The sequence below is a fragment of the Cajanus cajan genome, chromosome 10, assembly GCF_000230855.2.
Source record: "Cajanus cajan strain Asha chromosome 10, NIPB_CcT2T_4, whole genome shotgun sequence".
NCBI classification, from domain to species: Eukaryota; Viridiplantae; Streptophyta; class Magnoliopsida; order Fabales; family Fabaceae; genus Cajanus; species Cajanus cajan.
In genome coordinates this window covers 33,377,461-33,394,409 of record NC_138526.1, presented here as the reverse complement: position 1 = coordinate 33,394,409, position 16,949 = coordinate 33,377,461, and the positions used below count along the sequence as shown (strand labels likewise).

The window sequence follows — 16,949 nt, the reverse complement described above, 5'->3', positions numbered from 1 at the left end:
TCTTTCTTTTAATATAATTCAATCCTCAAAACCAACACTTAGTCCTTGACAAATACTTCCTCCATCTCAAAATGACTTCACCTTTATATTTTTTAAGAACAAATTAAGAATAATAATAAATATATCACTCTTTATGTAATTTTACTAAAATAGTTTGACACTCTCAATAAATGTATTACTTTTTCAATTGTGGTATTTGAAGATTTAAAAGGAAAAAATATTACATTGAAAGCTGAAAACATCCATCATTTTGAAAAAAATGTTAAAACTCTAGTCATTTTTAGATGAAGAGAGTAGTAATTATAGGATATACATCCTCTCCGCTACTAGAAATTTTCCGTAAGAGATAAAAAAATGATTAAACGCTATGTTAAATTTCTTTTTAGCATTTAACCCTTCTTTTTAATATATATCTCTTACTGTAAATTTCCCAGAGAAAGTACACACTCATTTATAGGGGTGCCACCTTTGTCAGAAAAATGACTCATTGTAAAAGGTGGTATTATGTCTGATCAGTGATCACCAACTGTTCCCGGCTTACGAACAAGAAAGTTGAGAGGAAGTTCAATCCAACACAGTTGACCCTGACCGAGTGTTCTGAATACAGACAAGAGTTCCACATTGTCCCTAGCATAGTTCTATTATGGAAGTTTCATTATCTGTGCCTAAAGTTTGGAAGTTTACCACTCTCAATATAAGGACTTCTTGAGCTGGAATTACAAGAAATTTAGACAACGTTGCTCCTACCTGATATAGTAGTACAAAAGACCAAGGCATAGGAAATGCATTGGATGGTTATTGCTTTAAGAGTGTGTTTGTTCTTTACCATTCCCACTTTCCAATGCATGCTCAAACTTCAATGTCAATCCCTCTCACAATAGATGGGTGTTGAATGTGATTCAACAGAGATGCAAACACAACCTAAATCTCAACTCCATGATGTTCAAGGCATGTCATCATGTGAAAAATTAAAACTATGCCTATCATCTGAAGTGCATTTAAAAGGACAATTTTTTTTGCCAATAACTCATCAGTATGAGTGATATTGAATTTAATTTTCTTAGGCAAGATTTAAAATTTGACTTATGGATGAAAAAAATGTGATAAAAAAAACACACTATAGATAAGTCATTGGTAAAACATGTAAGTATTCCATACCAATAACTTAGTTATAAAACAAAATGACATTTTTTATTTTTATTTTTTTGTGCTAGTTTACAAGAGTAGATTTGAGAAAGACAAATCATGAGACAAGAATCAGGATACATAGAAAATGAAAAGATCTTCAAACTTATCATTGAACACAAGCCCGGCTCATATTTACAAAACATCAAATAGCAACTTCCTAGTCATGGGGGGCGGCATCTAAAAAAACACTAAAAAATATGAATAGGTTGCAAAATTTGCATTAAATACACCTCTAAGCAAATGAAATTACCTTTTAAGTTAAAGGACATATCACTACCCATCGATGTTTACATGCTTTGATCATATTTAGCAGTCAAGGTTGAAGTTGTGAGGGATGACATGGTAGTGTCATGGTTGTCTGATGAAGAGGATGTATGGTATATAGATGAATACTTCGGATCAATACTACTACTTTCTTGGTTCTTCCCAACTTTGAGGTCCATAAAGTCAGATATTAAGGCAGGCTTTGTTATCTTACTGTCATCAACATGCATTTTTCCAGTGAGCATCTTGACCACAGATGACATCGATGGCCGGAGCTTTGGCGATTCCTGCGTGCAAAGAAGGCCAATCTTCAGAAACTTACAAGCTTGCTCAGCATCGAATTCCCCATTCAGTGACATGTCTACCAGGCCGACCAATTCCTTTCGCTCATAAAGTTCCCATGTCTGTAAGAACAGAAGAAAAATAAATAAGAGAAGGTCCAGAAATCTCATATGATGCTTTAGAATATGATCACACTTATGCAATGAAATGCCAAAGCCTAGTAAATAAAATATTAAGTTAGCAAATCCAGATTACAAATAAGTCATAAGAAAGACTTGCTTCTTGAGAAAGGGAGAACAAACACAATCCTTTAACATTATAAACTGGATCAAAACACACTCAGTTATGGTCAAACCGATTAGGGAGTAAAGCTTTTATGTGTAGCTTTAACACTAGGAACTTCAGGTAAGTAATTGCTAAATGAATATGGTGAATTCAGGTTTAGTTAAAATATATTAAGATTGAATAAAGAAACTGGTTGTAAGAATTGGTGCTAGTAAAAGATACGTCAAAATGCAAATATGATTGAAAATACGAAATATACATACCCTCTCCAGAAGAAATTGTTCTTCTATTGGTAGCCGTGAATTTGTGTTGCATCTTCCACTTACTATCTCCACAAGGAGGACACCGAAGCTGTAGATGTCTGCTTTCCGTGTTAGCTTCCCCCCTATTGCATACTCGGGTGCTAAATACCCTCTGAAATAAACTATTCATCAGCAAATTTCTGATATAAAATATTTGATTAAAAAATATTACATGCTTGTGTAAACAGCAAAACAGAAGCATTCCTCTTCCTCAAGTAAGGAGGGAAAGATAGTGAATATAAACTATAGTGTCATCAATTGACATCAAAATGGATTGTTACAAAATAAATATTAAATATACAGGATGTGATCAATCTTGTCACAGGATGTGATCAATCTTGTCATATGTCAACTATATCCTAATTATTCTGTATAGTAGAATCTAATTCTGACCAATCAGAACATACCCCACAAGTGTTAACTTCCATGTTTTAGTCAAAGATCTTGAATAAAAAACCTGGGAATTGGGGGGAAGGTTCAAGTCTTCAAAATTGGAATTGCGAAGGTTGCTTTGCAGTTTCAAGGGGTAAAATAAAACAAACTAAAAAGCTTCCAATTTTTTCAGTGATTATAATTTACAATACTTACATTGTTCCTGCAACACGCGTGCTGACATGAGTCATATTTGCTGGAATAAGCTTCGCAAGACCAAAATCTGAAATCTTGGGTGTAAGATCTTTGTCAAGGAGGATATTGCTTGCTTTTATATCCCTATGAACAATAGGAGGCCGTACTTCTTCATGAAGGAAGGCAAGCCCACGTGCAACTCCAACACATATTTTACATCGTGTTCGCCAATCAAAGTAGATACTACTGTGACCTCCACCTGTAAAGAGAGAAAAAAATTGATTAGAAAAGAATTAGAGTAAGATTAAAAGAGTCGAAGACTAGTTAATAAAAGATATTGTCCGCTTTGGGCCCAAGTCCTCACGCTCAGAAGACTTTCGACACACACAATGAATCCCAAATTTAGATCCACCTGCTAACCATCATACCCGTCGAGCCGGTCACTTGATCAATACCACTTGTTGTGGTCCGAGGGGGTTACCACACATATACACATGTCTCCACATTGGTGAGATATTGTCCGCTTTGGGTCCACGGATTTGCTTTTGGATATCACCCAAAAAGCCTCTCAACCAACTGAGACAAGTGTGTGTATATAAACCTATGTCCATCCTCTTGTTTGAACGATGTGGGACTTTGCTTGCATCCCAACATATGAAACATTCACGTGTCTTCACTTAACAATTTAAGCTTTTAATATGGTTGGTTCATGACTTGGTATCAGATCCTCTATGACATGGTCTATAGTTCAATCCTTGAATCTCGTTCTTCTGATAATAAGTTGAATTTCAACACCAAAATAGGTAAGTCTATGCATTATCCACACTTTAAGCCCGAAAGGCTCGTGTGAGGCGGGGCCTGTTGATCTGTGTGACTCTAAAACAGAATTAAGTAAAAACAGTTTCTCAACTAACTCTTTATTATTGTTAGTTGGTTATTGGATTCTCTTGTATTCTATATATGTTTTTCCTTTCTTATTTTTCTCTCTTGTATGTAATATAAATACAAGTGAGTGGAAAGGGGTTAAGAGAAAAAAAAGGGTGAAAGTTACAAGGAGTGGTAGAACAAGAAAAGGGTTCTTGTGAGACTTGTGACTTGTATTGCTTGAGAATCATAGAAAATTGTTGCTGCTCTTCCCGTGGATGTAGGCCTCAAGGCTGAACCACGTAAAGCTTGGTGTTATTCTTTCTTTGTCCCTCATCTTTAATTTCTGCATTTTATAAACATTCTTGCATCTATGTGCATATGTGTGCATTAGTATTTTGTGGTTCTTGTATGCTTTAATCTTCTTGTTAGGTGTTATAAGCTGAAGGACCAACAAGTGGCGCCGTCTGTGGGGATAAACACCATCAAGAATGGGAAATACAAAGTATGACATAGAGAAGTTTTCTGGCGAGAATGATTTCGGGCTTTGGAGGATCAAGATGGAAGCAATCTTGATTCAACAAGGGTGTGCAGAAGCTATAAAAGGAGAAGAAAAAATGTCAAGTTCTTTAACTCAGAAGGAGAAAACAAACATGATTGAGAAGGCTAGGAGTGCTATAATTCTATGTCTAGGTGACAAGGCTCTCAGGGAGGTTGCTAGAGAGAAAACTGCTGCAGCTATGTGGCTCAAGCTGGAGTCTTTGTACATGACAAAGTCATTAGCACACAGATTATGTTTGAAACAAAGATTGTACTCATTCAAGATGACAGAAACAAAATCAATTGTGGATCAATTAGCTGAGTTCAACAAGATCTTGGATGATTTGGAAAATATAGAAGTACAGCTGGAAGATGAAGACAAGGCTCTGCTCCTTTTGAACTCACTACCAAGGAATTATGAACACTTCAAGGATGCCATTCTTTATGGCAAAGAACAGGACATTACTCTGGATGAAGTGCAAACTTCAATTAGGACAAAAGAGTTGCAAAGACAACAAGATAACAAGACAGATGATAATGGGGAGAGTTTGAATGTGTCAAGAGGCAGAAGTGAGAAAAAGGGACAAAGTCAGAAAGGAAAGAAAGCTAGATCAAAATCTAAAATTGGTGACAGGTCAAAATTCAAGTGCTTCTACTGTCACAAGGTTGGTCATTTCAAGAAGAACTGTCCTGAGAGGAATAGGGACCAAAAATCATCAGCTGATTCTGCTGACATAGCTGCAATATCTTATGGCTATGAGAGTGCTGATGTTCTTGTAGTCACAACTTCACAGACACAAAAAGACTGGGTTATGGACTCAGGGTGTTCTTATCACATGTGTCCCAAGAAAGACTATTTTGAAACCTTGAAGCTTAAGGAAGGAGGGGCAGTGTTGCTTGGAGATGATCATCCATGTCAGGTGCAAGGAATTGGCACAGTCAGGCTTAAAATGTTTGACAATAGAGAATACATCCTTAAAGATGTGAGGTATGTGCCTGATCTCAAGAGAAATCTTATATCTATAAGCATGTTTGATAGTTTAGGTTATGCTACTAAAACTCAACATGGTGTACTTAAAATTTTGAATGGATCTCTTGTGATTGCTAAAGGTAACAAAGATAAGAATAATGGCTTGTTTGTCTTAGATGGATCTACTGTTATGGCTCATGCATCTATAGCTAGAAATGATATTGATAAAACAAAACTATGGCATTTAAGGCTAGGACATGTAAGTGAGAGAGGCCTAATTGAACTAGAAAAACAGAATTTGCTCAAGGGTGATAAGCTTGATAAGTTAGAATTCTGTGAACATTGTGTGTTAGGTAAGTCTCACAGGGTAAAGTTTGGAACTGGTATACATGTTTCTAGCAGGCCTTTTGAGTATGTTCATGCTGATTTGTGGGGACCTTCTAGAGTTAAAACTCTAGGTGGAGGTTCTTATTTTCTCACTATCATTGATGACTTTACTAGAAGAGTGTGGTTGTATGTACTAAAAGATAAAACTGAAACATATAAAAAATTCAGGGATTGGTATACTCTGATCCAAAACCAACTTGAAACCAAGTTAAAAGTATTAAGGACTGACAATGGCCTGGAGTTTCTTTCAGAGCAGTTTGCTGAGTTTTGCAGGAACCAGGGGATTAAAAGACATAGAACAGTCCCTCATACACCTCAACAAAATGGGCTTGCTGAGAGGATGAATAGAACTATCTTGGAAAGGGTTAGATGCATGCTTCTTGGTTCAGGATTGTCAAAGAAATTCTGGGGTGAAGCTGCTACCACTGCTGCATATCTCATAAATAGGTGTCCTTCCTCTGCATTGAACAATAAAACTCCTATGGAAGCTTGGCATGGAAAACCTGTAGATTACTCTAATCTGAGAGTGTTTGGATCTCTAGCTTATGCTCATGTGAAAGAGGGTAAGTTAGAACCAAGAGCTGTGAAGTGTGTTTTCATAGGATATCCAGATGGAGTGAAAGGCTACAAGCTATGGAAGTTGGAAAAAGGTGGAGGAAAATGCATAATCAGTAGGGATGTTACCTTTGATGAGACCAAATTGGGAATACTTGAAGAACAACAAATGGAAGAGAGCTCTAGTAAAGATCATGTTCAGTTTGAGGTGGAGTCTTCCACACACTCTTCAGAAATAAATCAAACTGAAAATTCTGAAGAAATCACTGATGGAGCTTCAAGTTCAGGTGAAGTTGCTAGAAATCAGGATATATCAAGTTATCAATTGGTAAGAGATAGAGCAAGGAGAGTTCCTAAACCTTCTAGCAGATATGGTTATGCTGACCTTATTTGCTATGCTCTTAATACTGCAAATGAAGTGCAAGGATTTGAACCAAAGACTTATAAGGAGGCTATGGAAAGCAGTGAAGCACAAGATTGGATGAAGGCTGTACATGAAGAGATGAAATCTCTACAAAAGAATTTGACTTGGAAGCTTGTTAGTTTGCCAACAGGGAAAAAGGTCATAAGCTGCAAATGGATCTTCAAGAGGAAAGATGGCATTCCAGGAGTTGAAGCACCAAGGTTCAAGGCAAGACTTGTTGCCCGGTGATTTACTCAGGTTGAAGGTGTAGACTACAATGAGATTTTCTCACCTGTAGTGAAGCATTGTTCTATAAGGATTCTGCTTAGCATTGTAAACCAGTTTGACTTGGAGTTGGAACAAATGGATGTCAAAACTGCTTTTCTGCATGGAGACCTTGAAGAAACCATTTATATGCAACAACCAGAAGGTTTCTCTGAAGAAGAAAACAAAGTCTGCTTGCTTAAAAAAACCTTATATGGTCTGAAACAAAGTCCTAGGATGTGGTATAAGAGGTTCGATGATTTTTTGATGAAGTTGGGTTTCTATAGATGCAGGTATGACAGCTGTGTATATGTTCTTAAAAGAAAGAAGGAATATGTGTTATATCTACTCCTATATGTAGATGATATTCTTCTTGCAAGTCCTAGTAAGGAAGAGATAGAAAATTTTAAATCTAAGCTCAATTCTGAGTTTGAAATGAAGGATCTTGGCCCTGCCAAGAGGATTTTGGGAATGGACATCATTAGAAACAGAAATGAAGGAGAATTGTTCCTATCACAAGAAAATTATTTGAAGAAAGTAGTTGAGAGGTTTAGAATGCATCAATCTAAACCTGTCAATACACCTCTTGGATCTCTATCAAAACTGTCTATTTCTCAGGTTCCTAAAACTGAGGAAGAAAGGATCAAGATGGAGTCTGTTCCCTATGCTAGTGGGGTTGGTAGTGTCATGTATGGCATGGTGTGCTGCAGACCAGATTTGGCTTATGCAATTAGTTTGGTTAGCAGGTTTATGGCAAATCCTGGTCAACTTCATTGGAATGCATTGAAATGGTTGTTTAGATATCTCAATGGGACTTTGGGATGTGGTTTGAGATTTAAAAGAAGTCATACAGAAGGAGATGCTGTGATTGGATATGTTGATGCTGATTTTGCAGGATGTCTTGATACAAGAAAGTCATTAACAGGTTATGTGTTCACTATGTTTGGTTCTGCAGTAACTTGGAAAGCTAACCTACAATCAGTGGTTTCTTTGTCAACAACTGAAGCTGAGTATATTGCCCTTACTGAAGGAGCCAAGGAAGGTTCATGGTTAAAAGGATTGATTGGTGATCTAGGTATAAATCAGTCTAGAGTTACCATAAATTGTGATAGCCAAAGTGCTATTCACTTAGCCAATCACCATACTTATCATGAAAGGACCAAACATATAGACATTAGATATCATTTCATCAGAGATATGATTGAAACAAGAAAGATTCAAGTTCTAAAGATTGCCACTGAAGACAACCCAGCTGATATGCTAACAAAGTCACTTCCTAGAGCTAAGTTCAAGCATTGCTTGGACTTGATCAATTTTTCAAGTTGATTGAAGCATGAATGTGAAGAGCAGAGCAGTTCTGGAGGTTCAAGGGTTCTTCTTCTTATTTGTTTTAAGAGTCAAGGTGGAGATTTGTTGATCTGTGTGACTCTAAAACAGAATTAAGTAAAAACAGTTTCTCAACTAACTCTTTATTATTGTTAGTTGGTTATTGGATTCTCTTGTATTCTATATATGTTTTTCCTTTCTTATTTTTCTCTCTTGTATGTAATATAAATACAAGTGAGTGGAAAGGGGTTAAGAGAAAAAAAAGGGTGAAAGTTACAAGGAGTGGTAGAACAAGAAAAGGGTTCTTGTGAGACTTGTGACTTGTATTGCTTGAGAATCATAGAAAATTGTTGCTGCTCTTCCCGTGGATGTAGGCCTCAAGGCTGAACCACGTAAAGCTTGGTGTTATTCTTTCTTTGTCCCTCATCTTTAATTTCTGCATTTTATAAACATTCTTGCATCTATGTGCATATGTGTGCATTAGTATTTTGTGGTTCTTGTATGCTTTAATCTTCTTGTTAGGTGTTATAAGCTGAAGGACCAACAGGGCCGGTTGAAGATATAGAATTTGTTTGGATACAAGCTTATAAGAGTTTTTATGAACTCCTCTACTAAAAATAAAGAGATTTTTCCAAAATAGAAGCTCTTAAAAGCTCTTCTAACTTGTATCCAAAGAGGTTCATAATATACAACCATTCATATATCTTCATCTAACATCTTAAGCCTTCGGGATAGTTGATTCATGACAAAAACCAATCCATGAATAAATCTTTCTTCTCAACTAATGCCAGAAAGCTTTAGCAAAAGGCTTTTTTCCAACAATATTTCAAGAGAACGGATCCTGAGAGATGAGACTACTTTCCATGTAGGGGTGTGCAAAAAATCCAAATTGATCCGAACCGATCCATAACCGATCCGATCCATATTGAAAAATCCGATCCATTTTGAAAAAAAATCCGAACCGAACCACTTTATAAAATCGGTTCAGTTATCCGATCCATTTTTACAAAGTGGATTAGTTCGGTTCGGTTTGGTTTTCTAAAAAAACCGATCCATATATGAGTAAAAAAGTGGATAACTGCACCGCACCGAACCGATCCAATTTCAAAAAAACCGATCCATATTTTAAAAAAACCAAACCGATCCACTTTATAAAAAATGGATCGGTTAACCGATCCACTTTTATAAAACGGTTCGGTTCGGTTTGGATCGGTTTTTTCAAAAAACCGATCCATGAACACCCCTATTTCCATGCATCATGCTAAGCAAGTAAGCATCAACAGATAAAACACAGACAGTTACCCAAATAAAATTAAAAAAAAAAAAAAATTTACCTAGAAGAGTTTGTGATAGGCTGTTATTCTCAAGGTAGTTGTAGACTAATATTCTGTTATTTTTCTCCACACAACAACCATATAACTTAACCAAATTTTCATGCTCTATCTCTGAGATCACATTAATCTCTGTCAAGAACTCCTTCACCCCTTGTCTTGATTCAGCCGAAAGAACTTTTATTGCAGCAACTTTTCCATCTTTGAGCCGTCCCTGATCATCCACCATAATAAGTTAAGGATTCATTGTCTTCCATTAGGAGGAGGAAAAAACAATGATCAGACCAATTGCTATGATGATGCATGCAGCGTGACCACATGATCTAGTTTACCTTGTAGACAGAACCAAAACCGCCCTCTCCAATTTTATTGACTGGACTAAAATCTTCAGTTGCATTTCTGAGTTCTTTGTAGGTGTAGATTCTAACATTATGAATGCCTGAAATATATATTCAAAATACATTCAGTTCAGAACCTAATACTCAACTAAAATCTAATATCGTAAGTAGATTTTTATCAATCAATTATATAATAGATATCTCAATTCGAGAACACAATCACATCCCTAGAAAATTAATCAAATTTAAGAAACTATACAATGCCATCTCAGTATAAACTATGTATAATGTACTGTAATTTATTATAGCCTGCAATTAAGTTACCTTCATCTATTTCTGGATCTTGTCTTCCTGAAGAAGATGATTTATTGAATAAGAAAGGAAAACAAGTCATAACTGAATGAAGTAATAGTAGCTTCAATCGTCAAATGGTATCAATTGCTTCCAAGGTCACCTGGTTGAACCATCAAAAAGTGTTACTGTTTTGAAGAATAACAAAGTGGAAAGTACATAAAACTAATCAAACATGATAAAAGATAATGCAAAATCTCAAGCCTTGCAAGAGCATAACAAAGTACATTCATGATTTTCTATAGCAGATTTGACATATATTCTGTTTAGAAAACTTCTCCAAAAACATTTAAAAATAAATAAAAAAGAAAAAATTAAATAACTTTTCCGTGAGCTAATTTGTATAAATTCTGTCATGTAACTTCTCCATAAGCTTGTTTTAAGTTATGGAGAATTTTATTTCATTTGTATTTCTCCTTTTTTTTCTCTTGAAATAGCTTCCAAAAAGCTTATCAAGAAGTTTATCCAAACCAGACGCATACAAAATCTAATAGCTGATACCATAGCTTAACACTTCACAATGCAAATTTTCAAATGAAAACCGTGCTTTTCACATGCTTCTCTTCATTCTTCACACTGATTCAACTTGGTGCAGCTTTTCACAGCTCAAAGAAGATCAATAACGAAAAACTGAACTAAATTCACCAGTGACTGAAACAGCATGTAGAAACCAAAGCTCAACCAAAAAAGCAAAACAACTTTTCAAATAAAACAAAAAAATCAGAAGCACCATCTTACCCCCAACAAACCAAAAAGGTAAAAAGATTGCAACTTTGCCAAGGACAAAAGAGAAATAAAACATACCACAAAGCCATGATTAAAGGGCACCCAAAGACAAGAAAAAAAACACACCTGAGACGACAGAGGAAGAAAGTGAAGACAGAAAACAAAGATGGGTTTGTAGAAGTTGTGGAGGAGATTCAGTGGAGAAAGCGTGATGATGGGGTTTTATTGTTGGATTAATGAATTAATGGAAGGGTCCATGAATGATCATGAAGCCATGAACCGACGCGTACTCGGTTTGAATCTTCTCTCTTTCCTTTTCGGACAAGACCAAGACCAAGGCAGCTTCAACCACTCGGTGTTTCATGGTACACCTAATATTTGCCAATATGCTTCTCTTTTCACGCTATCAACTACCTCCATTCACACGTAAATCCTGAATACACCATAGGATTTTTGCTTTTCATCACTTAATTGACCAGTACGAATGTACACTAGTAGGATCTATTTTTTTTTTTGAACTAAAAATACTATATGCTAATGCCATAATTAAACTCTTTCTTTTTATACTATAAGATAAGATGATATCAAAGAAAATAACTACTTTGAATGATATAAAAAATTCTCAATAAGTATTTGACAAAACTTTTAATAAGATATACTAAAAGATTCAAACTTTTGGTGCTAATTAAAAACTATAACAACTACTCTCTCATACAATTAAATTATAACAACTTGGAACTTCAAGCGTGTGGTTCAGTGGTAGGGGTTGATCCACGCTTAAGCAAGGTCAGGGGTTCGAATCCTGCCTTGTGTATGCAGCCGGGTTAAATCTTGGGGTCAGCTATCTCACCTTTTGAAGTGCCTCCCTCCTAGCGAGTAGGAACGAACCAAAAAAAAAAACCTATAACAACTTGGACCAATGAATCCACTAGTTGATTGATATACATTTATTGTATGGTTAGACTTGCACGTGTAACATATTGCTATTTTTTTATTTATTTTACTTTTTAAGTTGTAAAATTAGAAATCCCTCGTGCTCATTTATTACTACGGAAGTTTACGAGTGTGGAATGTACGGAGGACTTTATCACGAGTCTACGAATGGAAATTCGATTAAGATTGACTTCAAAAAAATACTTAATATACTTTTCTTAAACAGATTAATATACATCTACATTATCTTTTCTCTTATATCTGTTTTTTATTCTTATTTTTCTTCATTTTTTACTCTATCATATTATATATATATATTTTATATTATATTATATATATCTATATTATTTTCCCTATATTTTGTAATTGGTGGTAATTATTTTTTCGATTGATAATTGATAGCAGTTATTTATTATTTAAGACTGAAACGGTTTTTCAACATTTTTTAAATTTATTATTTTATGTGTGCAATGCATGGAATACTTCCTAGTTGAAAGACATTTCACTTCACACAATCTAGCCATATATATATATATATATATATATATATATATGCTAGTTGAAAAAAATCTTGAATATATTTTGACGATTCTTAAAGTATCATTTTTATTTTAATTCCCGATTAAAATATATTTATTTTTAAATCCTACATTGATAAAAATTGTATATCTTTATTCACTTGACAGAAATTAAAAAATTATATCTCTTTTATAATTTTCAAGACTAAAATAAATAAATTTCAACTGAAAATTAATATAAAAAAGTTATATTTTCAATATTTGCAAACATTTAAATGAAAAAAGAATCTTATCTTATTATTGACATGAAACTTATGCCTTAGATATTTTTCACTATTTCATAATCTGTACTTTTTTGTATTACTTTGTTTAACATACCTTGTTATGTTATTTTTTCGACATGATCATGATGTTATTTAAATTATAACGTTGTTACAATATTTTTAATTTCATTACCTTTTTAAGATAACCAAATTAAGAAGTAAATTATCCGTAAACATCCGTTTAGGATATATTAATTTTTTTTTTCTCCAATCATAAACTATACCTAATATCATGTTGACTCTCACGGTACAAATATTTTAATAAAGTTATATTTTCTGTGTAATTTTTTTATATTGTCAATCAATTAAAAATTATCATAATACAATTTAAAGAAAATTAGAAAATATAATAAATTTACCATATAATAATTATTAAATGACAATATCTTTTTATATCAGAATTATCAAATGACAATATACAACACCTTCACACTTTTAGTATATAAATAATATTTTTCCAAAAAATTATTTGCATGTTAAAATTATTATATATACTGATTTTTTGAAGCAAAAAATTATTATATATACTGATAAGAAAAAGAGACATTTTATTTTGTATTTATGTATGTCTATTTTTTAGAAGGGTTGAGAGAAGATGGTTATATAGTATGAATTTAGGAGTAAAATATAATAAAAAATAAAATCTGAAAAAATAATTGCTAAATGGTATTTCCTTAATAATAGGTACCGTAGATTTTCTTCTCAAATAACCAACTCAACATTATATTTAAATAACGCCTATATATATACCCTAGACCCTATATATACCCCCATTAGGAAAAGAAGAGTGTTACTAACTTTCTAACAAACTCTTACTATAACACACTCACTCTAATTATTATAAATTATTGAAAATTATGAAATTATAATAGAGGATCATTATATAAGACATGTGAAATTTTGTGTTTTTTTACTGAATTTTTAATTAATTAGAGAGTTTGTTATTAACTTTTCTCAACATGTTATTTTATTTTTCTTAAGAATACAGATTTTATTTAAAAGATACATTAATGGGAAAAATTATAATATAACAAAAAATATAATCATCTTTTAAAAAATGGACATCAAAAGGTGGTATATTGATATTCTTTTTACATATTGTTGACTAAACCCTAACCCTGAGTCATGTATCCTCCTATAATATCAAATATGTATTTTTTTTTCTTGTATTTTTAATTTTTTAAAATTTAATTTTCTTATTTTATATAATTCATAATTTTGGTTCTCTCACTACATGCTTATTTATTAATTGTTAAAATTATAAAATGACCTAACATTATATAAATGACACGACAATTAATATTTAATAATATTTAAACTAAATTATATTTTTAATTATCTTTATCATCTTTTTGACATTTCATTTTACTGCTATTATGATAAAAAAAACTAAAAGTGTAATTTAGGTATAATATTATTAAATATTAATTGTTAAGTTTTTTTATTTATTATCAAATCATGATTAATATTACAATTTTAACTATTAATAAATGAATATTAATGAAGAACGAAAACTAAAATTATAAAATTAAAAATAACAAAATAAAAATTATAGATTTTAATATTATAGACGAATTAAACGTGTAATTTATGTCATAAATAATTAGAATACCCGAACAAAATATCTTAAGCTGTTTTATGCAAATTATTTTGGCACCAGCCAATTTCAAAAGAAAAAAAAAACAGCTCATATAAAAGAAAAATAGTTTAATAAATAAGCTGAATTAACAAATCGACAAATAGTTGTCCTCATGAAAACAAATTGGTCTAAAGTTTCAAACCTAAACGCATATCGTTAATTCAAAGTAAAATATATTAATAAAAACATTTTTAAATATAAATCACAGGTAAGTTTTACTTTAACGTACGCAATTCTATTCAAATAAGATATATTTATAAAACATTTGAAGTCAAGTAATGATAATTATATTTTAACTTTTTAATTTACTTTATATATCACCGTTGATCTATTACTTTATTTTTGTTTATTTGATTTTGTAACGACCTGCCATGGTCTCTACACTTAGTGAAATCACATTACTGTTAGTGAAATTAAGAAAAATATTAAGCTGGATAACTCATATATACATGTACAAATAAAATTGAAAATAATTAAGTTTCTGGTTATAAAATAAAACTTCATATATGTACAGTCATCCCAAAAATAATATTTCCTAGTGCCGGTCAAGCATAGACAAAACCGCTATCAAAATGATAACTCTAACACGAGGATCAAAACTCCTCGTCTCGCAGCAGACACCTCAACTCCAAGCTAGCCCTGACCTGCTCTCATACCAAGTATGATCATCGTAGTTCCACCACATGGAAACAGAAGGGTAAGCTAGAGTTTAAAAATCAATCATACAAGTACAGACAATAGTCTATACCACACAATCATCCAACTATCAATCATGTCCATAAAGTCACACCATACTCTCACTAGTACAGAAAGGGTCTTTTACGTCGTGTATTTTGACCCTTTTACGTCAGAAAAGGATCCGACGTTAATACGGGAGTCGTAAATTTACGTCGCCTCTAAAAGGCGACGTAAATTTACGTCGGGGATTTCTCCAAACCGACGTAAAATGGGGCAAAATCATGCCACAATTTTACGTCGGAGATGGCTTTGTCCGACGTAAATTTACGTCGGTCATTGCGAGGACCGACGTAAATTTACGTCGGACAAAGCCATGTCCGACGTAAATTGTGGGAGTTTTTTTTTTTAAAATGTTTGTAAATTGATATACCCAACACCTGCATATAAATATAATCCAGAATACCAACTCTAAACCAGGCAGTCCAGAATAGAAATTCAAATTGTATTTCAAAATTGAATGACAAAAAGAAAATAATATATAAATCTTAAAAAACATAAATTATGACAATGTAAATCCTATTATCCTAAAAAAGCTATAAAACATGTTTGTCAATGCTATCTAACTAACTAAACTAACTAACTATCAAACTATAAACATAATATCTAACTAACTATCAAACTATAAACATAATATCTAACTAACTAAACTTAGAAAAAAATTTGCCCATTGTTCTCTTATCTTGAGCAACTCATCTTTGGGCAATGGAGATGGATCTTGAAAGACCTGAAAGGGTAATTTAAGTGTCATTAATATGCAATGTTAATTATTCTAAAGGTAAATATAGTTAAATAAATTTTGATATGAATTACCTGCGCCCAAGAATCAATAATACCCGCAGAAACTATGGCTTTCATCCAATACATGATGTAATAGCCACATTCAAACGAGTCTTGTTGCTTATTACACTAAAATGAGAAACAAATAACTATTAATTCCAAAGTCAATAAATTTAAATATTATTGATTGTATGAATTTATTTGCTAACCTTAGGGTATATGAAATGCAATGACTTTGATGATCTGGCTCTTCCACTTAATATATTAGCTCCAGACACGATTCTAATTAATTGAAATAAAAACAAATGTTAGCCAATATATATAATTAGTTTTAAAACATAATGAAAAAATTTTAGTTACCCATGTAATTGGCTTTTAATTTCATGGCTTGGTTTTCGATGAAGTGAACAAAACCACACCACGGTATATTCCTTAGGAATGATTACCATTAACTGCCAATGGGACCTACATTGTATGACAAACAAATCAGTTAAAAAATTACCATGATTAAAAAACCAATTAAAAAACTAACCCGTCAATGTATGGAGCCATGTATATATGTCTTCTTGAGTCACTCATCCATGTTTGCATATATTGTTGGATCTGGACCTGAGTGTTTCCTGATTTTTGGATGGATTGAGGCTCAATAAATCCATATACTTCTGCTTGTGCTTGCTCCACACTCAATTTGTCCATGTACCTAACACAAATAATTATTATAAGTTAAATGTAATTATTGTAAATTTAGACTCATAAAAGAAAATATGACTTACATGGCCCACAACTGTATGACAGATATATTTAACATGCAGTTTCCCCCAACAATCTCTAATGCATCAGGCAGAGATATGTATAGTGGAACATCAGAGCTATCAACTCCAAAAACTCTAATGTCCCACTACAATTGAATTGGATGCTTCTTTATTCGTGGTAATTTGATTAGAAGCTTAGATATGGCATCATCCTCAGCTTCTGCGATATTGGCATCATGAACATGAGGTTCTCTCATGACCTCTTTACCACGATTGATAAAATCCTAAAGAAATAATCAAAATTAGTTAAACAATAATAGAATTAT

At 32.9% G+C, this 16,949-nt stretch overlaps 2 protein-coding genes across 2 annotated transcripts; both read right to left on the bottom strand.

Moving 5' to 3' along the window:
• Positions 1-1,165: 1,165 nt before the first annotated feature.
• Positions 1,166-11,375, bottom strand: LOC109805752 (cold-responsive protein kinase 1). The gene is made up of 7 exons (XM_020367940.3): positions 11,070-11,375; positions 10,191-10,320; positions 9,861-9,967; positions 9,532-9,742; positions 2,910-3,147; positions 2,283-2,433; positions 1,166-1,856 (listed from the first exon to the last, which is right to left on the bottom strand). The coding sequence occupies exons 2-7, from the start codon at positions 10,258-10,260 to the stop codon at positions 1,476-1,478; spliced, it is 1,158 nt and encodes a 385-aa protein (XP_020223529.1). The 5' UTR covers positions 10,261-10,320; positions 11,070-11,375; the 3' UTR covers positions 1,166-1,475.
• Positions 11,376-15,553: 4,178 nt separating this feature from the next.
• Positions 15,554-16,790, bottom strand: LOC109805549 (uncharacterized). The gene is made up of 6 exons (XM_083065658.1): positions 16,645-16,790; positions 16,404-16,571; positions 16,232-16,336; positions 16,081-16,153; positions 15,905-16,000; positions 15,554-15,818 (listed from the first exon to the last, which is right to left on the bottom strand). Exons 1-6 carry the CDS (start codon positions 16,677-16,679, stop codon positions 15,729-15,731), a joined length of 567 nt encoding a protein of 188 aa, XP_082921784.1. The 5' UTR covers positions 16,680-16,790; the 3' UTR covers positions 15,554-15,728.
• Positions 16,791-16,949: the final 159 nt, after the last annotated feature.